This window comes from Thunnus thynnus, chromosome 2 (assembly GCF_963924715.1).
Source record: "Thunnus thynnus chromosome 2, fThuThy2.1, whole genome shotgun sequence".
Taxonomy (NCBI): Eukaryota; Metazoa; Chordata; class Actinopteri; order Scombriformes; family Scombridae; genus Thunnus; species Thunnus thynnus.
The window spans coordinates 24,449,462-24,473,323 of NC_089518.1; the positions used below are offsets into that span (position 1 = coordinate 24,449,462).

Consider the following 23,862-nt stretch of genomic DNA (forward strand, 5'->3'; position numbering starts at 1 on the left):
ACTGCTAAATTCATTTATACAATGCCATCTCTTGGTATGACTAAAATCTCCTCCAGGGATGAAGAATGACATGGAAGAGGCTCTAAATATGTACACAGTTTTTGTATTGTTCTAATCACACCGAGATCCCATTTTTGTTCATTACTTCAACTTAAAGTTTCCAAGTTCCTGTCTACACTTAGTTGACTTCACTAACCATGCTTCAGTCGTCAAGTTTTCCTCAGTTCCTGAATAGCTGACTTTTGGGAGATAGAGGAGTTCATCCTGCAGCTGTGATTTTATGAATCTCTGCATTTCATCTTGAGTTTAGACTGGGTTTGGCAACTCTTTCATCACTGTTAAATCCAATTGGATCAATGCCCTCTGTTTTGATATCAATAAAAAAAACTACTCCAGGGGTGGCAGTTTGACTGAATGATGAAGCCAAGTGAAATGCTAATTTGGGATTAGTGTCAGACAATAATAAATGCGGCGCAATGGCTTTCATATCTATCTCTGCATTTCACCTTGAGATCAGGCTAGGTTTTGGCAACACTTTCATCAGCCAGCCCCGGCTGTTAAACCAACCCTGATGGCTGTCTCAAAAGAGCTAAAAGAGCCCAAAGCAGTAATAGAGTTTAGTTCAACAGCCTGCCATCAGTTCCAGTTTACAGTGTATCGGCAGCGTGCTTTACTTACTTGCGTATGCCTGTGCGTTTAATCAGCGTTTTGGTATGTGGGGCCATTATGGTAATGATAAATACTAATTTTCAGCTGTTGATGAAGAGCTCTACTGATGTTTTGTGTTTGTTGAAAAATTCAGAGTAGGGGATAAAATCCAGCAGCTGAAACTGCTGTTTCACTGATCTTCTGTGTATGAGCTGTTGGGGAACGACATGTGTTGCACTACTCCTGCCATTAGTTGCTATATTATCCACCCTTGAGACTCGGTGATTCAAACAGTTAGGTTTAGGATTCATTTTAAATTTGTATTGATCACTTTTAAGGCACAGTAAGTCCTGCAATGCAGCCCAAGATCCTCAAGCAGTTGCCCATGAGGCTGTCTCAAAGTCTAAGCTTAAATCTATAAGAGTTATTAGTGCTGTTATTGTAACACACGGACTCATTCACTTTCATTTTACTTTTCAGAAGCTTTCAAACATCAAAAACAAGTACACCTTCATGTCCTCTTCCGTATTCATTTCCCTGCCTTTCACTCATTGTCTGGGCCCCAGTGGCATATCCTTTATATCAGGTGTGTGAGGGAGCTGGAAAGCATCCTCCTCACTAGTGTGAAAAAACACACACACAATCGTTGACTGTGTAAAGTTCAGCAAAACAGACTTATACAGGAAGTTCATTTTTGTTATGTTGTGCTTCTATTTCGGGAACCCCTACTTATCACTCTCTCTTTGAGGTGTACTTCTGTGTTTTCATGGTGTGCACATGTCAGAATTCAGCCACAGGACTCCAGCAGATGTCGATTACCTTGTTAGGCTGAACCAAGAAGTCGAGGAAGAGGGAGGGGAGTGGGTAGAGGGTTTTTTTGGTGAAGTTTGGCTTTTGCGTAGTATTTTTCCAGTTTATTATCCATTTTATTTTATCTGTATTAGGCAATAGTCATTTGTACTTTGTATTAGTAAGGTTAAATTGTAATTATATATTTGTATATGTATATTTATATTTATATTTAAATGTATTGTGCGGGTGTCCATGTACTCTTCACTGTATAGCTAATAGTGCTGGTAGAGACCGTAGGTATATATGCCAAGTGGAAAAGCAGTGTATTGTGTCAGAGAGAGGGGGGTCAGGTTTGGTTTCACCTCTACTGCTGGAATCTGCACTTGTGAGACTACTTTTGTTGTCCACCAGCCTGCTTTTGTTGTTTGTGAGAGTTGTGGAACTTTTGTAACTTTTATGACTTATTTCTCCATCATGCTGGCTTTCATTGTGTTTGTAGGGGTTCACCAACATCAAAACCTTGCAGGGTGCAATTAAAAGAAAGATAATTGTTGTGAATGTATTGTGCCAATACGGAGCTGCCAGCATTAATTACCTGAATAATTATGAAAGGCAATGAACAGTATCCGAGTGGGTTTCACCCCCATCCAGCTTGCAAGGAAGCAAATAAACACGTATTTTATTGAGGGTAAGGGTGTGTGTGGTTATCCCAGTGGAATAAAATAATAGAATACAGTAACAATATATTTGTGTGTCAATATAGAATAATAAACCAAATAGCACATTAACATCTTATACACACTTATGAACTGCATCATATACAGTATATACTCATAAAGGCAATAATTTTCTCCCCTTTATTTCTATACATATCAACACATATGCACATGTAAGGCATATGCACGCATACACACATATATGCACGTGCATGTGTGTGTTTTAGACAGATAATTCTTAGAACCTAACACAGAAAACACACACACAAAAGTATGTCTGAGTGTTTCAGCTGAGGGCTGTTACCACTGTGTAATTTAGCAAGAGACTAGAGTTAGGTGGTTGAACTGCCTGTGATCAGTCATTTGAACCTTAAAGGTGATAAAAATGTCAACATTTACAGTCGACGTTTACAGTGTTTCTGCTGCCACTAAGAGGCCAAATGATCAGTAAACGTAGATTTAAAGCATGCGGCAACTACCATCGTTTGATGCTGAAGCCAATGCGGAGGTACCTTAAAGTGCAATACCATGGACGGCCTCTAGATGCTGCCTCCAAAAAAATCCCTGGCTCCAGCTGACTCCAATTCAAAAGGCATAAACTTCTCTCTAGAAATACTAAGTCAATAATTTTTTAAATGAGTGATTGTGGTCTCAATCGCTAAATTCAGGCCCTCCAATAAGTGTGCTGGTGGTTATTTTGGAATTTATTGCTCCAAAAATAAGATTTGAAGACTTGATATCTTGATATGACTTGATGATATCTGCCACATGGGCGTTGATTTACAGCCATGACTGAACGTTCGATAACCTGCTGCTTTCCCTGGCTTTCAGTCATGACTTTGAAAATCTTTTAGATAACACTAAGCTAAGCACTCGTCTCTCCAGCTCCGTGAAGCTGAATATTTAGCTGATTTTGACAAAAACTCAACTCTCGCAAGATTTCAGAATGAGACTTCTCCTTGAGTGAGACTTGGTTAGACATAATAAGAAAACAGACCAGATCAAGCAAAAGGTGAAGAAAAAATGTTTTATTTCTCTGTATGGTCCTTTCCAAAATGTTGTCAGATACATAATACCAATCTGAGCCTGTCACTGGCAAAAACAAGATACTCCTTATTTGGAAGGTCCTGGCTCCAAACAGAAAATATGGCGCTGACCACAAGCAGCAACTCTAGGCTTCAAACCAGTTCCAATGCAGACCAGTGAGTGACATCACACCTCACTATTTACATCTTTATTTACAATCTATGGTTTGAAGTAACTTAACCAATCATAATCTAGGTTGAAAAAGATGAAATACTGTATACTGTGTACTCATAAATGGCACAAATCATGTTTCATGTTTCAAACACATGTCTGTGAGCACTTACACACACACACAAATGAAGAGAATGAGTCATATTAAGGAGTATAACACCTCTCCTTCCCTGAAGCAGACACAGTGTCACTTTCACTGACTCACAGTGTCACTTTCACTGGTCACACTACCGGGAGGCAGGGTAAAGATTGTGTGTGTGTGTATGTGTGTGTGTGTGTGTGTGTGAGAGAGAGAGAGCTTGTGACTTAATCTACCTCTCCACACACAACACCTCTACCGCAAAAAATACCCAATAGCTCCAAACACACACTTTTGTTTCCATCAGCCTGGTACTTACACAGATCTCTGTGTGCTATTGACTGCTCCATTTTTAACAACACTGAACCTACTTTGAACTGTGATTTCCCACCAAGGGCAAAACCAAACATTTACTGTCTTGGACACAGAAAAATGCAAACATGCAGGCATACACACGTGTGAAAACACAAGGTCACACATACAGACGGGTGTCAAATTAAAAGGAAAAACCAACATAAAGTGTCTTGATAAGGTGTTAGGCCACCACGTGCTGCCAGAACAGCTTCAGTGTGCCTTGGCATTGATTCTACATGTCTCTGAACTCTACTGGAGGGATGAACACCATTCTTCCAAAAGATATTCTCTCATTGGGTGTTTTGATGATGGTGGTGGAGAGCGCTGTCTAACACGTCAATATAAAATCTCCCATAGGTGTTCAATTGAGTTGAGATCTGGTGACTGTGAAGACCATAGCATATGATTCACATCATTTTCATACTCATCAAACCATTCAGTGACCCCTCGTAGGATAAAGGTGATCACTCAGAACAACTTTGTATTGATCTGCAGTGACCCTTCCCTCTAAGGGGACAAGTGGAACCACCAGATCCCCTCACTGTAGGGGTCAAGCATTCAGACCTGTACCAGTTATTCCTTTAATTAGTCACCTGTCTGTATTTCTGTGTATTACAACAAATGCATGTTTGTTATTCAGTACCGGTAATCATTTTATAAGGCATGAGCGGATAATTTGTGTCTTAAGTTTCACTGTGAATAGCTTGCATGATTAATCATATCTGATGTTGAGCCTGAGAGTCATTACAACGAGAGCTATGAAGGCCACAATTTAATGATCAGTATCACCAAATGACAATAACAGTAAAATAAATCAGTAATCAAATAAAAAACATTTCTCCTTTCCTGCCCTGTCCTTGCAGTTTGGAGTGAGCGGCCTCACCAGTTTCCTGGAGTTCACTGACAACGGCACTAACCCCAACATCTTCTTTGAAATCCTGGGAACAAATTATGGAGAAGATAGGGGACGAGGAGTCAGTAGGGTAAGTAGTTAAAACAGAGCCCCTGTGTGCTGATCTGCTGTGGGTGAAGGGGGAATAATTTCTGCTCTTACAGGCAGAGTGGATTTACATAATTCCTGGATTTACTGTGGAATTTCACTGCACCTGCTCTCAACGTTATTTTCATCTCATATTTATTCAGGTATTTCTTTCCTTGCGGCTGTCACCCCTGTGTAGCAGAGTACAGCCCTGCTACCTTTATGTATTCACTTTTGGATTGTGCTGTATAGGATTACATTTTTCTAAACCATCAATATTTGAGGCAACAAATGCACAGAAGCAGTAATAGCTTCTTTATATTTTTATCTATTTAGTTCACAGTTAGTCCCCGTCTTTGTTTTCCTGTGGTTAGTTGCTTGTTTATTTCGTACTTTTTTCTGTGCACGAGCAGGATGCAGCATCAGCCCAGCAGCTCACCTCTCCTTCAATAGAGCTTGGTGTTAATTGGATTAATTAGAAGCATTTTCAAGTGGTATTTGGTAATGATACATGCATAATGAATTTTAACAGACCCCATGAAAGACATCCTTTCCCCTCACATGCATGCTCACACATATTCATAAGACTGTTTGTTTATTGATCGTGTGTATGTATGCATATGTGTGTTTTAATGGCTGTGTAAATGTGCAGTCATGAGTTTGTATGTGTCTGTCTGCACTATTTTTAGAAATGCATTTAACGCCTCTCAATCATCAGCTGGTGCAGTAAACTCAAAGCTGGAGTTTAAATTCTGTACTTACTGTATAATTTCCTGAATTCATGTGTGGATTAGGATACTTACTTACAGTATATCAATATATATTATATATATTTTCCTTTTCTCATGGCTTTGTTAATGTTCTGGTGGCTCTGGGATCTCTGAAGGCTTCCCTGATGTTACTGACTACTCCGTTTTGGTGAATTATGGCAAATAGGTATGAAAACAGCAGATATGGATTAACATTTGAGACCCAGACTTGCAAAGCATAATCCTTCATAAAAGTCCTTTGGACAGAGACACATCTGTGTGCACAGGTGCAGCATGTACGCGCATTTGCATACATACACAATCAGCAACATAAATAACACACACACCATGTCTGTCCTCCATACCAGAGGGATCTCTTTACAGATAACAGTTGAGATAGTGAGCTGTGATTATGGATAATGTGGTGAGGCACCAACATAACGCAGCATGCCATCACAGACAAAATTAATCTTTAAAGCACAGCATAATTACATTAAGGCACAATCCCCTAATCAGAGGGCATAATTACTTCTGAGGGAATTAAGGCACTTGTTATACAGTATTCCTGCCACAGTCTCCCTTAATAATCTGAACATTTGTTGGACTGTCGTTGGGATTCAATTAAATTTATACATGGAATCAAATGACTAAAGAGAGGTTTATATTCCTCTCAGAGTGTCTGGATATTAACTTTCTTTTGTGAATCAAGCCTTTCCAAATGATGTGGAGCCCTAGGAAATGGTTTTCATACACAGCATGTAACCTGCAATAAATGTAGGTCACATATATGTCAGGCTGGAGAAACGGTTAGTGAAAATAAGCTGGTTCTGACCATCCCACCACTTGAGAAGAAAAGCCTGAGAAACCTGACCCAGTATGTGAATAAATGTGTGAAAAGTGAAAAGGATATTAAAGCCGTAGGGAAGCAGTGGCACATACAATGGCATCCATCTCGTACTGCTCGCACATTCCATTACCTGCGTTTCCATGTTCACATGTGCAACTGGGAAGATGTTATGGAAAATGTCGGCTTTAAGTATCCAACACAAGGTCAGACCCGTTACCTTTTCATTGTGATGGACAAGGACAAGAACTGATGTGTATGTAAAATTATTTTTAAAAAAATCAAATCAAAATCATTTTTATTTATATAGCCAAATCACATCAGGGCACTTTTTACATAGAGCAGGTCTAAACAGTACTCTTTAAAACACAGAGACCCAGCAATCCCCCATGAGCAAGTACTTGGCAACAGCGGCTGGATGAAAAACTCCCCTTTAACGGGAAGAAACCCTGAGCAGAACTGGGCTCTAGTTGGGCGGCCGTCTGACTTGACCGATTGGGTTGAGAGAGAAACAGAGCGAGGGAGAGGGGAGAGAGAGAGAGAGAACGAAGCACGATTTCTTTTCTTCAGGGGAGTGAAAAGGAAAAAAGAAAGGTTAAAGGTCATTGAAGTCTTTGATGTAAATCTATGAAAAGTATTGCCATGTCTCTTCAACCCAGATTTGTCTTCTCTTATATAGTGATGGAGTAACAATACTTGATTCTGAGGCTTATTATACTGAAGGTATCACCACTGTGCAGTGAAGATGGCATTTTATCATAATAACTGAAGTTACATTAGCTACAAATGACAGCTTAAGTCACAAATATTATATAGAATACTCATTTGAAAATAAAGAATTGGTCTTGGTGTAATTACTCTTTTCAAAGTAGCTGTTCTTCTCAATCAGGAAGCAAAAAAGGCAAAATCCCAGTAGAACTAGTGTAAACTTCTCCATCAGTGTTACCCATACACATCTGGCAACAAAATAACTGGATAATGAAATATATGTTAAATTCCTGGTATATTATAAGAATAGTATTACGATGACCCCATACTTAATGAATCAACTTGCTATCATTGTAAGAAAGCAACTAGCAGCAGCAATAGTGTGGCTGATTAACATGCAGATGCTGGGGTGAAGTGCAGTGGATGTTTTTAATGACAGCCACTGGTCAGGGGAGCTGTCAGATCCAAACAAGTTTCTCAGTTCAGTTTGATATTTGCAAAATATTAACAATGGCAGTATAAAAACAACCTTCAAATGAAAGAATAGTTTAATGTCATTTTTACAGATTGAAGGCAACATTCCTCTTTAGGGAGCTGTTGCATTTTAATCAAACCCAGAGAAGGGACTATTGTTTTGGCAGTTGCTATATTTGTCTTGTCATACATTTACTTTGTAGAAAATCTCTTGAAAATCTCCCATAATTCCACTGTTCTGTTCAGTGTTCCAACATTTTAACATTAGCATGTATTTAACATTCTCCACGGTTACATAATGGAAAGGTTACCATATTTCCTCAAATAGAGGCCAGGACCTTCATTTACCTCAACTGCAAAGGGTACCAGGCCTCTATTGGAAGAAGGCTTATATTAGAGAGAAGCCTTTATTTCTAATTCCCTGTTTTGATAAGTATATTTGCTCATATTTTAGTACAAAGCCTCCTTGTTTTCTGATCTGCTTCCGTTTGCTCTGATAAATGTTTGTTACTGCAGTACCGGTAATCCACTTACTCTTAATTCTAGCGTTCCGAAAGCTGCGGCAGTGCACCACTTAGCTGTAGCATGCAGGTAGAATGCTCATGGATGTATGCTTGCCGGCTTAGCCAAGTTTATGGAGATAGATTTGTTTCGTAATGATTTGTGTGAACAGATCGACAATCTGTGTGTAAATGTGTAATCTGTAAATATAAACACCTTCCATAAATACAAAAAAAAAGATTTGTAAACTCACAAAAATATTTTGCAAATATAAAACGGATCTGCAAATACACAAATGCTGTGCGCATTTACACAGTAGCGTAACTTCAGTGATTATTTAAATCTCTGACACACCGATAGCATCAGTCAGGATCTAATGTTAATTAATGTTCTGTGTTCTTCTACACATCCGATAGGTCAGCTGTTAACACGCAGTCTACGTTCATACAGTTAAAATGTATCCAACACCCTGCTTTCGTTCCCCCAGCTCGCTACATCAATGTTTACTGTTGCCATGGCAACAGATGCCGGTTCAGTAGTTAATGTTAGCCTAGCGGAATCTACATATTAACAATGAACAATAAAACTACAATACGACATTTCTAAACCAAAACAACTATCAACAGCAATAGCCATTCTATCAAAGACCTTAACCAGGGTGCTGCCACTTACGTCATATCTTACAACAGTTAAGGTAGCCTCACTGAAACAATGTAATCAAACTAAACACGGTGCGGTACTACATTAGTAAGAGTATACTACTAATAAGATGTGAAGTGCCTTGTGACTTTTACCAACCTGGGAGAATAAATGAAAAACATAAAGGATGAGGTGGCTGATAACTGCTAACTGAAGAAGCAGCCAAGCCACCACTTTAGAGAGCTGAACGTTGCCCACAAGCATCCTCGTGCCTTTCATACTGAAACAGAAATATGTATGAAAGTGTGTGCCAGATAATATACACAAATAAACACACATTAATGATCACTGTATGACTCTAACATGAAACAATGAATGCACGTTACTTATCACTGATTATTAAAAACAAACAAACAAAAAAACAGCTCATAGAAAGACTGCGTGCTCTTACTTTGAAATGCGGAAATGATGTTGTCAGCAGGCGATCCGAAAATGGCGGAGTGGTACCTGTGGATTTTTGTTCAGAATGGCAGAAAATTTGTTTCAAAAGTCCATGTGTGTAAAAAGCAAATTCACATGCGTAGAGCAGTGATCCACAAATGTTTTTTCGATTCACAAATAAAAACTGAGTTCACAAATGCTTGTTTGAAAGTTTTAAATGTTAGGAAGATATTCACAAATGCCATTTATTTGCAAATTAATTTAATGTATTCACAGATATTTTTTATATTTTTTTTGTGGAATTTGTTTGTGTATCTGCAGATCTGTTTTATATTTGCAAAATATTTTTGTGAGTTTACAAATCTTTTTTTTTGTATTTGTGGAAGGCATTTATATTTACAGATTACACATTTACACACAGATTGTCGATCTGTTCACACAAATCATTATGAAACAAATCTATCTCCATAATTATACAACAGGCAACAGGAGTTTATCCACCATTGTTTTTTCCCCGGCCTGTTTTTGGGCCCGGCCTTTATTCATTCATGTCGACCAGGCCCCTGAACATTATCAGAGACCTGGCTTTTAATTGACGACTGTCTTTTCTTTGAGGAAATACAGTTTCTGATGAATATTTGATCCTTAGCATTTCAAGACCTTCCTTAGAGAAATCTTCGTTCTATTATTTAACCTTTACTCTGTGGTAATTTTGTGTCTTAACAGCTGTGGGCACTGAAGTTTCACCTGACAATGACCTTTCCTGGAAGAAACATGTCTTACTCTTGAACCAAATTAAATTAACATTGGTTATTTTTCTGAATAAATTATAGACCATCACTCTCTCTTTCTTTCTCTCTGTCCTACCTCAACTTTCATACCATATGAAGTCAAATGTATTTCTCTTGTACCTGACTGCTCTCATGACACTTATGTGTCTTATGAAAAATGCGGATAATGGGTGCATCCCCATGTATTTTTTATGGGCAAGCCATTCAGTATCTGAATTAAAGATTTCTGAATCATGGACAACAGGCGAAGAATCCGTCTCTACCACTGCAACCACTGGGGTATTGAGATATAAAGTATATATATGTGTGTGTGTGTGTGTGTGTGTGTGTGTGTGCGCGTGCCTGATAATACTAACTATACACCAGTGGCGGCTGGTGACTCAAAAAATTGGGGAGGACAGGGGGAAAACCAACATGCGATCTTACAACAAACTGCATCAAACTATATCATTGTCCCACCTGATGAAATCGGAGGGGTGGGGGGCAATTTTATATGCCAATAAAACAATTTGCTTGAGTGGTGTAAAGGCTGCTTCTTTAAAGACATTTAGCATACACATATTGTCTTAGAAGTGCTCATTTTAGCCATGGAGTGGATCAAATGTGTCATTTTACCAACAAAGTGAAATTCAAATTGATAGTATTATTCTATTGTGACAACAAATTTATGGTCTCATCAAAAACAGACAACATGTCACATGATTTACACGTGTTTCCTATATAATTTCTTAGTATACAGAAATATATAAAGTAGCACAAAGCTTATAATGTGATACAGGTTCAGATCAGTGCTGAATACTAGAAAGATTGAACACTAAAAACATTCACAGATCTAAAAGTGTAGGTTCACATCAGAAAGTATTAATGCATGTATCAAATACATGACTTACACACTCTTATCTATGTGCACAACATACAGAATATAGTCTACAAAGCTGACATGTTAACACTTGGGGTGTTAACATGAACACAAAACTTATGGTTTGGATCATATCACGGATTTGAGTCACGGATCAGATCATTATTAGGATCAGCGAAAAAAAGCACATTAAACAGCAGGTAAACATAACTCAAATGTCACATCGGACCCGTTAGATGCTGGTTTGATCGTTGCTCTTCAGAATCCCTGTTAACGTTAGCGACATGCTGTCTGTCCAGAAAAAAAATGAAAATGAAATACATTAAGTCCAATGTAAGAGATCCCACCCTGCAGAGGACAGCAGGCACCCGTCCTCCTCTGTCCCCCACTCCACCTCCACCAATTGCGCCCCTCCCACCACCACTTCACACACTGCCCTTTCTCCTCCCGCCCTGCAGGTGTCACTGTTGAAGCATTTTAAACAGAATTTCAGTAATGGATTTTCTCCAAAGAAGAGAGAAAAAATACTTTATAAATAATGCTGAGATTTGTAATGGTTTATTTCAACCAAATATTCTTTTTTATATTTTGATCTCCCTTTTGCCTCTCAAAAAATAGAGGAGGATCAACCTCCTCTGCCTCTATGGACCAGCCTCCACTGCTATACACAGTGCTGTATACATATACTCCCCTAATTATGGTATTATTGCTACATTCTTTTGAGAATACCACTTAACCTGAGCTTTATTTTCTTTCCTCCCTCACTGTTCTGTCTCCTCTTTCAGTCTTTTTTTTTATCCCTGTTGAGAGTCTCACTAATGACATGCACACAATCCTGCTTTTTTGTTTCCCTATCTTGCCTTAATTAAGTTATTCTTCTGAGGACTTCTCTATTTATCCACAACTCCCTTCTCTCTTAATCTTTTCTTTTCCTTTCCCTTCCTCTATCCTGCCTGTCATCTTCCAACTCATTCCAATCTTCTTTTACCTCTTTCAGTCCTCAACCCCTTGTAATGCTATTCATCCCCATCATACTTCACACATATGCATACAGTTGTCTAGTGATAATGATAATAGTAGACACCTGTGATCGGTCATAATTATTACTGCTACACTGTGGTAGAATTGGCTTTCTGCTCCATTACCTTCAGTGGCTATACACAGGAACCTATATCTGTATCTCTATACATCTTCAGGCATGCCAGGCTCCACTGCTCTCTTATATAGAGGCGACAAGTCTGCCATGTGTAATTGCTTCGTTAGCTATCTGCGACATCTTAAATGACTTCAGAGAGGAAAAACGGCATCAGATTTATACCTGAGAACCAGCACAATAAAAAAAGGGTTGTGGCTAAGCAGGGGAAAAGGGGGATAGGGAGGGAAAGGGGGAGATTATGAGTGAATGGAGAAAGACTAATGTGTTGCTAAATTAAGGAAAGGGGTAGATGTGATGAAGACAAGGGTAAAATGAAACAGGGCTGGAGAGGCAGCAAAAACACAGATAGATGATCTAATCCTGATAGACCTAGTAGCACAGGTCATAATAGAGTCACAACCATTACACTCTCTCTCGCACATGCTCAAGCTCCCTTTTCTCTCTGACGTAAGCACATATTCTCCATCATTTGGAGGAGAGACAGAAATATTCTCCCTCTTTAAAAGAATCAATGGCCTGCAAACTGCAGTGTTCTTAAATTGGGGTCACCTTCAATTATCATCTCCAGTCTCCTCTGACATATGTGGTAAATTACGTTAAGTGACTTCAGAAAATCACAAGACCTTGGAAGCCGCCTCACAGTCCTGTCATCTTGCAAGAAACATTTCTTCCATTACATGTTTTGAAAGATTGAAAGACATTCTTTTAAATGTGATGACTTAATGTGACCACCAACTCAAAAACAGATAATAGCTACAGTTCACTCAGCAACACACGAAAGCCCATCCACACACACTCATTTGCATAAATCTTCTGGCATGTTTGGAAATGCTAAGCTAACCCCTTTGGCTTTGCATGACAATTAATGTCAGCCTGCATGACCGTCAGTATGTAACGTAGAGAAAACACTGGGTTTCCATTCCTCTCAACCAAGGACATACACATGCATGCAGAGGAGATTTTCTATCAAACATTAAGCAGTTCAACTGAGTTGTAAACTGAGTTTATTACTGTTGACAGAGTCTTTTTCAGAAGGCTAAGCTATAGTGACACACCATGCTGTTATATTCCTTTTTCATAAAATATAACAGAGAAAAGATATTCTCCACAGACACACATGTTAATCTATGGATTGGGATGCACAAGCTGAATCAAGCTTCTCTATAGTGTATCTACTTGTTGCAAGAATAGTTGTGAGTTTTTGTGAGCTTATGTCCCAGAACAAGGAGATAAATCTCTCATTTAACTTGTTCCAGCTCTGTTGAATTTACCAACACCTCCTCATACCGAAACAACAGAATAGGTCTATTTCCAGTGACTCTCAAAATGACATATATGAGTGTTTTCAGCGTCCTCTATAGGACGGATGGCATTTTCAGAACGACCCACAGGAGCATAACACTAATATGCTGCTTCCCAAAATGATTACAAATCACTGTTAAAAAATTATGGTGTGACGGTGCTATGGTTAGGTTTAGGCACAAAAACCACTTGGTTAGATTTAAGGAAAGATCATGGTTTTGGTTAAAATGATCACTCAAAACATGGTTAGTACTTTCTTAAGGTAAGGTAACCTTTGTCGTCAGGGCAACAGTAAACACAACTCGCGGTTGGAAACATGACACTCGCGGCAGATAATGAAAAGCGGACAAGGGTCTCCTGCACTTAAGTCCACTTTTTGCCTTTCTGCCTAAACTATCTAGCCATCCTACCCACCCGCCTCCTCCTAATAAGGAAGTCACCTTATATTGATGTCATCTGAACTGCATCATAATTACTACAGCTGTTAGATGGCATGAACGTAACTATAGCTCATTTTTGCCGGCTGAATCTCAGACCTACACTATCATTTTTCTTGTGATGACAGGCTCGAATTCACAGTACACAACTGATTTTCATTTTTTATGGTTAGTGTCATAGAAGGATATGAGCTCTGTTTTTAAAGAGCTTTTCTTAGACATTGTAGTCTATGGGGACGTCTGTCTGAACAAACTATGAGAAGACTGGACTTGCCTATGCATGGTTTTTTGTCTTATTTGCCCTGGAGAGAACACAAGCTCTTGCCCTGGACAGCACAGTACTCCCAAGACACATGTGTAGCAACTTTCTGCAATTTTTTTTTTTTTTTTGGTTCCTTCCCAAACACTCTGGCTCACAGACTAATATCCTGTTGCTGGTTCCTGTTCAAATATTACGGCTCACAGCGCAGGAGTGCACAGGGATTCATCCTGATAGCAGCTGTTCAAATCAAACATGTCTGAAGTAAGTGTAATGGCTGTTACACAGTCGCACTAGTGTCTCTGTGAGGCTATAGTACATAGGGACAGCAGTGCCACGTGTACGGTGTCACTATTTCAATTCATCCTGAGGTGTGCACCTCATTTCCATCCATCCAATAGCAGTGGAGATATTTCACTCCAAACCCCATACTGCATGTCACAGTTATGGTGTTACTAGAGAAAAATCAGGGGATCACCAGAGTCATCCGGATACATTGTCTAGGAACCATGTCTGTAAAAAATGTACCAATCAATCAAGTATATGCTGAGATATTTTACTGGGTAAGTGAAAACTCTGACCTGCTGGTGTTGCTGGATGAGAAGGGAATTCATCTTCTGGGATCCATGGATGTCTGTACAAGATATTATAGCAATCTATCTAATACTTGTTGAGATTTTTCTTTCTGGATCAAAGCGGAAGACCGACAAACCAACTGACATTGTACCAGTGCAGCTAGCACGGCTAAAATTCAGCTCTGATATGATCCAAAATTACACACAAATTGCACACAAATCTGTGGAAGTGCATTTAAAGAAGTGATTAAAGTAAGTAAAGTATACATATACATATAGTTTAGAGAAAAAGTCTGTGCAAACTAGTCACTAATCACTAAACAGTTTATGAAACTGTGCATGTGTATTCCAAAGGAAGCACAGTTAAGTTTTACTCAGACCTAAAATACCAAATAAGACTTAAATTAAAGGCCAGATCAAGATTTTCTGATAATATCAAATACTCCACAGTTGCTAACAGGAAAATGGTCATAATAAGGTGTTAAATGAATTCTGATTTTTTACACACAGCATGCAGATAGTGTACAGCAACCTCTCACACATGTTTTGATCATAGAACAAAATAGCGAGGATGCAGCTCTAAAGGGCAAGTTAGCCAGCGCTATTTAAGGGAGGTTAGATGGGGGGGCAATACTACTGGAACTGATTATTACAATTATGTAAAAAGGTCCTGCAGGGTGAGATGGAGAGGGTGATGACAAAAGAGAGGGAGGCTAGAGAGGAGGTACAGAGTGAGTCACACACAAAAAAAGGCAGAAAGGGAGATCGGCATCCTGTGAGTCAGACAGACACAGTAAGTTAGAGAGGAAATAAAGTAAAATAAATAAATCAGAGAGAGAAAAAGCAAATCGGGATGAAGACATGCAAAGAGTGAAGGGCAGAAAGATAGTGACAGAGAAAAAAATACCTCCAAGGGGAAAGATCCCTATTTCCCCCCAATTTTCCATCCTATTAGGTAGATTTGCATGTATCTTTATTCAGCGTGTCTCCCCTACCTCAAGGCCAGGTGGGAGATTGCGGAAAGGATGGAGGAGGTGGGCAGAGAAAGAAGGGGAGATGCAGTAAATGATGCAGGGGTAAAAAGAAGGTGGGATAGGGAAAAGAAAGAGGAGGGGAAAAGTGAAGACCAGAGAGGGAGGCAAGAGTGAAAGTCATTGATTTGTCCTGCTTCAGAGATTCTTTCCCATCCACTTCTCCCCTTCTCAGTCATCTCACCTGATGGCTGTGTGTGTGTGTGTGTGTGTGTGTGTGTGTGTGTGTGTGTGTGTGTGTGTGTGTGTGTGTGTGTGTGTTTTTTATGGGGTAGAAGATGTTAAAAATCTGCGGGCCATTCTGACTTCTCAGAGGAAGACAAAGCAAATCACATCCTCTCTTCATACACAGACAGGGACACTTTGCCTGTTGGTTCAAAGATTCAGAGAGTCCCTGTGTCCTTCTCCTTCTTTCTTCCCTCCCCTCCATTTAACATTTTCAGCCTCTCACCTTGGATCATTCTTCCATTTTGTGTGAGGTTTAGCCTGACGTCATGATATAGAAATGACAGAGACTGGTACAGGAGAACACATTTCTAATACAAGCTTAAGTTTGAAAGACCCCCCATCTTTTCCACCAATTAAATAATTTATTTCTCAAAGATTTGTATATATTTATCATTTTCAACTTACCAAATTTTAACACTTGACTTCAAAACTTAGAATTAGGTCCCTGCCATCCTGTTGTGAGCCAGAAAATCCAAATTTGAGGTGGAATCTGGGTGGTGTTGGGGTGAGGAAAAAACAGCTCATTGTTGAAGACATGTTGGTACCCGTCAGTCAAGGTTAACATGATCCCAGTGCCACTGTTAGAGGAGGTGACATCATCTTATCAGGCCATGAATCTTGGAGTAAAACACGGCTTTGTATTGCTAATAAGAGGTTGTGAGGGTTTCTCATTCACTTCAATACAAGCAAGGTTTTTGGAGCCAGCATTTAGCGGTAATTAAAAGACACTTAATTGTGGTATTTGCTTCTTTCTATAGAGAGGCTGTGTTCATTTTTACAGTGGCCTACGCGTTCAAGAGCACCTCAGTGCAGCTTTTCATTTAATATTGCAAAACTTTTAGTTTTATTTTGAATCCCCACTATCTAACACCAGCTCTGCATCAACTGAGTGAAAGTTATGAAAGTCATTTCCAATACAAAGATAAGGTAACAGTGAAGGTTTGATGTGTGGCGACTGAGCCTGTTCTACATAATTGTCTTCTTAAAGTACTCTGACATTTTGGGAGTAAGATAAAAAGATTTAATATTAATTTAATCTCTTTGCGTTCAGTGTAGAAATGACGTGTTGAAGACAAGTTCAGCCTAGCTTAGCACAAACATTGGAAGTACAAAGGTAGCTCTGTAACTCAGATAATGCAGGTGGTTCTTGGATGTATTGGTAACGAGCTAACGAGATGCAACATGTAAATAACGCAACTTGGAAAGTATATTGGTTTTTCGTTTGACTAAGGTTAGCTGTTTCCCTCTGTTTTGTCTCGGACCAATCTCGCTACTGAATGCACAGAGATTTAAGTTGATATTGATCTAACTCCTATTAAGACGGCAAACAAGCATATTTCCCTTAATATTGAAGTATTCCCTCAGGGCTTTAGTTCTCAGTCTTATCTTTCATCCTGTCCTTCTCTGAAGTGTGTCTGGGGCAGGAGTACTAAATAGCTACGTTTCCAGCCCTTGTGATAACAGCTTTTATCCTTGTGAACTCATGAATACTTGAGTATTTGCAAGCTTCTTCTGTGGCTTGATTGATGTCAACGATTTGTTTTAGCTGGAAGGTCGTGTCAATCATGAGCGAAGACACATGCACTGACCAGCAAGTTATATTCTGGGTGACCACAGCACAGTGGACACTGGACACTGATTAAAGCTGACAAACTGCCTCTGGTGTCCTTGGATCAGCCTAAGTGTGGCAGTGCATGTGAATTTTTGCTGTGTGTGTGTATGAGACAGAAAGAGAGATATCAAAAAACATGGAAAGAGACACCAAGAAGGGGGGGAGTTGAGGAGAAAGAAGGGCTTGCAAATAAGTGAAGCAAACAAATATGAAAAAGCAGAAGAGTGGGAGACAGCATTTTTTAACTATTACCTGCTGTCACACAAACCCCATTGGGAAATTCATTGTGGTGCCAAACAAAAACACCCATTGTGTAAACAGTATGGGTAACACCAAACACTAGCCCGCCAGCCACTCATCTGCTTCTCTGTTTGTTGAGACAAGCTAGGAGAAGTTTTATTCCCCAGATACTCCACTGTCAATCCCGTCTCATGTCTCAGCCAAGACACACTCTGTGCAATAACATAAAGAAACTGAGCATAGGCAAGCTGAAACAGTATGATTTTTAAAAAAAATCCTGCTACTGTATAGAGAGATGCTAATAATAAAATTCTGCTGCATGTTATCAATGAAAGAATTCAGGAGTCGATGTAGTATAACAGCTCCCAGACTCTCAGGAATGAAAGAAAGCACGCAAGAAAGAAAGGATGAAGGAATAACAGTGCTATTGTGTTTGTGCATACAAAGTTCTCATTCTGCACCTTACCTATTTCTGGAATACTGAGCGCATTGTCTGTATAAACCCTGTGCCTGAAAGGAAAAACATACAGAAAAGTGCTGAGGAAGTCAGCATAATAAATCTATGATGCCAGCCCCCTTCACCAACCTTTACCACTCTGCTGCTATGAGATATGTGATTTCCCTGTCTGCATTTAACTGGAACTAGTCTCTTTTTAAACCTTAGTACTGAAAGCGTTGTCAATTCTTGTAGACAGAAAAAAAACCAGACATTCTACATTTTGTTTGTGTACGAATTTTCCAGCATTTATGAACCTATTCATTTATTGTTTTTTCTTCAAGTGACTACTCATACATCTTGGCTTTCAGACCGAGCGAGATGGCTGTATATGAACACTGATGATATTTAGGCAGAGAAAGGAAATTACTGCCTGGTCTCTTCGTCTCTTGGATGTCATGTTATTAGTACAACGTTACTTTGGCTTATGGTAGTGAGAGAGAGAGAGGAAAAAAAAAAGTTAGACAGGCATGACTGGGTGGATGGAAGAATAAAGGTTCAGAGAAATAAAAAGAAAGTGGTGGGGGTTTTGTCTTGAGTGCTGCATGAAGTGATGAAGGAGGAGGGAGGAGGAGGAAAAAAAACGAAGAAGCAGCCATGTTTGAGCCCTCAAGATAATGTTTTTATTTAAGACAGGTCAGAGAGATGTATGGACAGATGAGTACAGAGGGAGAATGATGGATGGGCAGAAAAAAAACAGTAATAAGGAGATGAGATGGGTTGTCGGTCCTTGGGTTAATCTTGGTTACGTAGCGGATGGATGGATGGATGGATTGATGGATGGATGAAAGGATTGACAAGAGCAGGGATGTGAAGGAGAGATAAGGGGGAGGCCTAATTGCCTGTGACCTGGTAGTAAACATAGCACTGATAAGGTGGCAGCAGAGAATGAGGGAGGGATCGGTGGAAAAGAAATGAGAGTGAGAGAGCAGTGGTATCTGACACCAAGGTTGTGTCCTCGTGTTAAACATACCATGGCTTTGTGAGGAGGGGCAGACGACTGGCCTGGAGAAAGATGAGGGGAGGGGACCTTGTCAGAAACTTTGATTTTGCAGAGAGATTGATCAAGGATTACAAGAACAAGAAAGAGATTAAGTGAGGTGAATAATAAAAGTGGTGGAGGACAGAATGGTGAGCCTCTACACAGACAAATGTGTCGTAGAAGCGGGACAGAACAATGTGTGTTAATATTATCCAGCCAGAATAAAAGGAAAAACAGAGCTGAGGTATGGTGGATCATTAGTGTTTGTCACAGATGAGGTCTTGCTTCGCTACATAAGGACACCACCAGGCCAGAGCTCAGTATGGGGCAAAGCTGCCCACCTAGGAAAATTTAAACTACACTCCAACTGAAGAATACAAAGGAGGCTGACACACAGGAATATAGACTAAAATAATATACAGGTAGAGAGACAGAGATGAGCGCAAAGACCAAAACCTATTTTTTTTAAGGCAGTTTGCCAAGCCCACCTGAAAAACTGAGAAATTTAAAAATTATGGCTGCCAAAGTCAAATTACAACAATCCTACAAGAAGATCCCAGTGCTGCTTTTGACACACTTGTGGTTGAAAATAACATGCTCATACTAAATTGACACAGCATTGTAATTTTAAAGTTGCTAATAGTCCACAGGATCAGAATCAGAATCAGCTTTACTGACCATGTATGATTATGCTGCAAGCAATTTGACTCTCAATGTACTTACACACAACAATCTTCAGAAAGATACACAAGGATAACAAGCCGAACAAAGATATTTAAACATAAACATATCACTGTTATGATCACTATTAGGATGAGTAACAGACATGGGTGAAATAAATAACGAGGCGCAGCGAGATATTTAGTTGTGTAAGGAGAACCTGTGGCAGGTGTCTTGGTGAGTGAATAGCATTACCTGACTTTACCTCATTTCACTGTGAAATTGGCAAATTTCCCATAAACTTTCCACATCTTCTCCAAGCTCAATCTGTGCTGGCTCTGTGACAAATATTCCCGCTGGCACCAGAAGAGGCACAGGCTTCTGCAATGATGGAACTGATGAAGGAGTTGTGTGAATTGATGGGGCCCATCAGCGCATCTGTCTCCCAGTGTCCCGGCTTCGACACCCTGTCCTTAACTCAGTCATATTGCCAGGAACATGATCCTTCTGTCTAAAAAAAGAGCATCCTGTATGACTGTGGATTCAGTCTCGAATTCAACAGTAAAACCATGTCTCCTCACCAGACAAAAAGCACTCACTCACAATTACTAGTGCAATATCCAGTTGTTTTGTGATTTCCAGACAGGTTGGAGTTTATGCAAATAACAGATTTTTTTGTTGAAAGCCTAAAATACTTACTTTTCCTCTTTATTGTCCTCATGGATATAGATACTCTATATAAATAGCCCATATGTGTTTTGTTTATGGTATTTTCTTTCCATTATTTCCAATATTGCTGACTTTACAAAAGTGTAAAGTCAGTAATGACTTTCTGACTTTACAAAAGTGTAAAGTCAGTAATAAATTCAAATTGCTCTTTAAAGTATAAGCATGAATTTAGAGAGGCTCAAGCACACTAAAGAGACAGTAGAGAAACAAAGAGTAGCTGCGTGACTTCAGTTCTTAGGTATAATCCTGCCTCTAGAGGCCAATCATGGCCTCTTCACTCTTCCACTGAATAATCAGTAAATATTGGCCCAAAGCTATTAAGACCAGCAGCCAATTATTCCCCTTATAATTACCAAGACCTCATTTTCAGTATGAAGTTTTTTCATCACACATACACACTTAGCATAGTAAGAGTTCCCCAGGCAGCAGTTAACCCCCTAAGAGCCACTTTAGTAAGAAAATCTCAGTAAGGAAACAATATTTGGTTTAACCCAACCTTATTGTTACGGATCATGATATAGAACAGGTCATCATCACCCCTCCTCATGCATCTCCTCTTCATTATAGCTGCAGCCTGTCTGTCTTTACACAAGAGGATGTGGATATGTACATTGTGTCTCTGAGCACTGGGGACCTGTCCCTGATTGTTTTCCTAGCATGATGTGTACTGGGAAAGGTTGCACTTCCTAAATAAATTTAAATGAATTGAATGCAAGCTATCTGCTAATCAAAATGTGTTGTTGGCTCGGTCAGTTGCGGCACCATCTTGGCCTTGAAATGAAACCTCAAGCCTGTGGATGTGTAGTGACCTGTTTGAATGAAAGCTATTAATACGTTTTTGTAATTTTGTTAAATAGGTTTTTATCTATTTGAGTTCTGAAAATAAGAAAATTAATCTCTTTATTTTTGTCACTTTTTTATTTGCTCCAGTTTTTTTTTTTTTTTTTTGGCGCGCATACACTGACACCAGACAGCCTGGTAAGAATAACACATCAAGTCATTTTGCATGTTATGACTACACATTTTTTGCTTTTCGTGTGTCATTTCATGCCATTTAGGTCATAAACTCGGCCGCCAAAAACAACCTGTAGTTATGTTCTAATGACAGGGGAAGTGACGTGAAGTAAACATAAACAAGTATTTTTTTCTGCCTAAACCTAACCAACGTTGTTAAATGACACACGAAAAGCTTAAAATGTGTAGACATGTCATGCAAAATGTCCTTAAAAGTGGCGTGCTATTTATATGCCATCCCATGAGATCACGTTGCACCACAGCCTATCTCAGTGTACCAGGGGACTGAATACCAAAACAATCATATCATGGAATAATCTGAGTGAATCACCACATGCCTACAGTAGATTTTCTCATAGGCTCAATATGCATAGGCAATAAGGATTTGTGGTGTGTATGTTCCTGGGTGTGTGTGTGGTTACACATACTAAAGTGATTACAGTGGGGGGAACAGATTTGCATTGGTTTGATATGCCATCCATCTATCCCTCCCTCTTCTTCCACCTCTTGTCAGCCCCCCCCCTCTCTCATTTCATTTCCTCTCCTCTCATCTCCTTTCCCGTCATCTCCTTCTGTGTCTCTCTCACACTCTCTCTCTCTCTCTCTCTCTGTCTCTCTGGCTCTCTCTCGGTCAGGCTTCTATGGCTTCACAATAGGCCCTTATAGGATAAAAACTCCCTGAATTATTTTAGTGTGTGAAAATCCATGCTCTGCCCCTGGTCTGTCAGTCAGTGTGTTAATTTTCAAGCCTCAGACCAGGTCCAAACTAATGCTGATAAATTTGCAAACACTAACTTTTCTCTGTTTATCCTATTCTCTGTTTAATCTTCCAATTTCGACAAGTCAGTGTTTTCCATTCTCGAAAATTAGCTTTTTGAAAAAGCAGACAAAAAAGTGGGTGAATTCAACAACTCAATACATGAACGTAGCAGTAATGTCAAGAAACAAACTGCCTGGCACCTCCAAATCTTTCTGTGATCACTTACATTATATATTAGCACAGCTGACCATGCAATAGCACTTAAGCCAAGAAAGGACCACTTATCAAATATAGAGTACATTACTTTTTTTTAACAAAATTTGTTTGTTATCTTGAAACATAAAAAATTAGTTGGCTATGAAGTAGTCCGGGGCCGACAGAGCAGAGGTTTCCAGAAGTATTTGTAAAAATAGTCAGTTAAAATATATTTTTTGCCAGATGGAGTGTGGGCAGAAAAGTTTCTTAAATTTACTAAATAGCTCTTGCAACCTAACAAAAAAAAATCTGATAAAATTTATATCAACAGTATTTTTCCTCCTCCAACCTTTCCCTCTCTCCATCAGCACCCTCTTTCTCCCCTTTCAAATGTATCCATCTTACTGTGCATCTTTTTCTGTCCTTCCCTCTCCCCTGTCTACATCTAGACTTAACTCCCTCCATTTACAAGTCAAATTCTCTGATGACTGCCCTTCATATAGCATCTCTTTCTTGTCTCCTCTATAATGTCCCTCTCTCTCTCTCTCTCTCTCTCTCTCTCTCTTGCTCTCCCTCTCTTTCTCTCTGCCAGCTAGGCCTGCAGGCTTTCAGCAGCATTACAGCGTGTAAACCTCGGATTACAGCAGCCAGAGTCTGCCTTGCACTGCATGCCTCTGTGGTTCACAAATACACAAGTGTGTGAATACACACCCACCCACACGCCACTTACACATACACATTTAAGATATTTACATAGCGGTGGACACACATAAACCTTACAGACAGAAAATACGCTTATGTACATAGCACACAGACATACACATACTGTGTACACAAACAGCATGAGTACACATTCAGTACGCACACACACACAAGATTACTGTGCACAAACACAGACACCGTTCTACTCCATCTCAAGTTCCCTTAAATCACTCTTTACTCCCCATGTGGTTATACCACAGCTAACTCACCAGAGGATTAGCTCCCCTCTCTTCCTGTGTGTTTACCTAACTTCTCTACTGATTACTGCTGCCGTTAACTCCAGCTGCCCTCCCTGTACTTCACTTTGTTGCGGGCTACCTTACTCCACTTTGCAGGTTATGAAGGACACATATAAAGATTCCACATTTGTTAAGGCTCTCACAACATTTACTGCTGGGATACCCCTGAGAAAAGTATTAAATCTCTGTCTCCTAGAAATTACATTTAGAGGGAAACATTATGCCACCTTAGTGACATTTTTATCCTAAACGAAACGAAATGTTTTCAATTATCTGTCATGCCATATTTCATTTGTTTTTATCTGCTTTTGCAATACAATATTTGCTCATAGCAGCTAAAGCTTGATATTGTTT

At 39.5% G+C, this 23,862-nt stretch overlaps 1 protein-coding gene across 3 annotated transcripts in view; it reads left to right on the forward strand.

The window, feature by feature from the left end:
* The window catches only part of grid2 (glutamate receptor, ionotropic, delta 2), a 229,831-nt gene that overhangs the window by 61,944 nt on the left and 144,025 nt on the right, over positions 1 to 23,862 (forward strand). For all 3 annotated transcript variants that reach the window (XM_067612160.1, XM_067612168.1, XM_067612177.1), the window contains exon 6: positions 4,710 to 4,829. In XM_067612160.1, the coding sequence (XP_067468261.1) occupies positions 4,710 to 4,829 (120 nt within the window). The remainder of the gene's footprint in view (positions 1 to 4,709; positions 4,830 to 23,862) is intronic.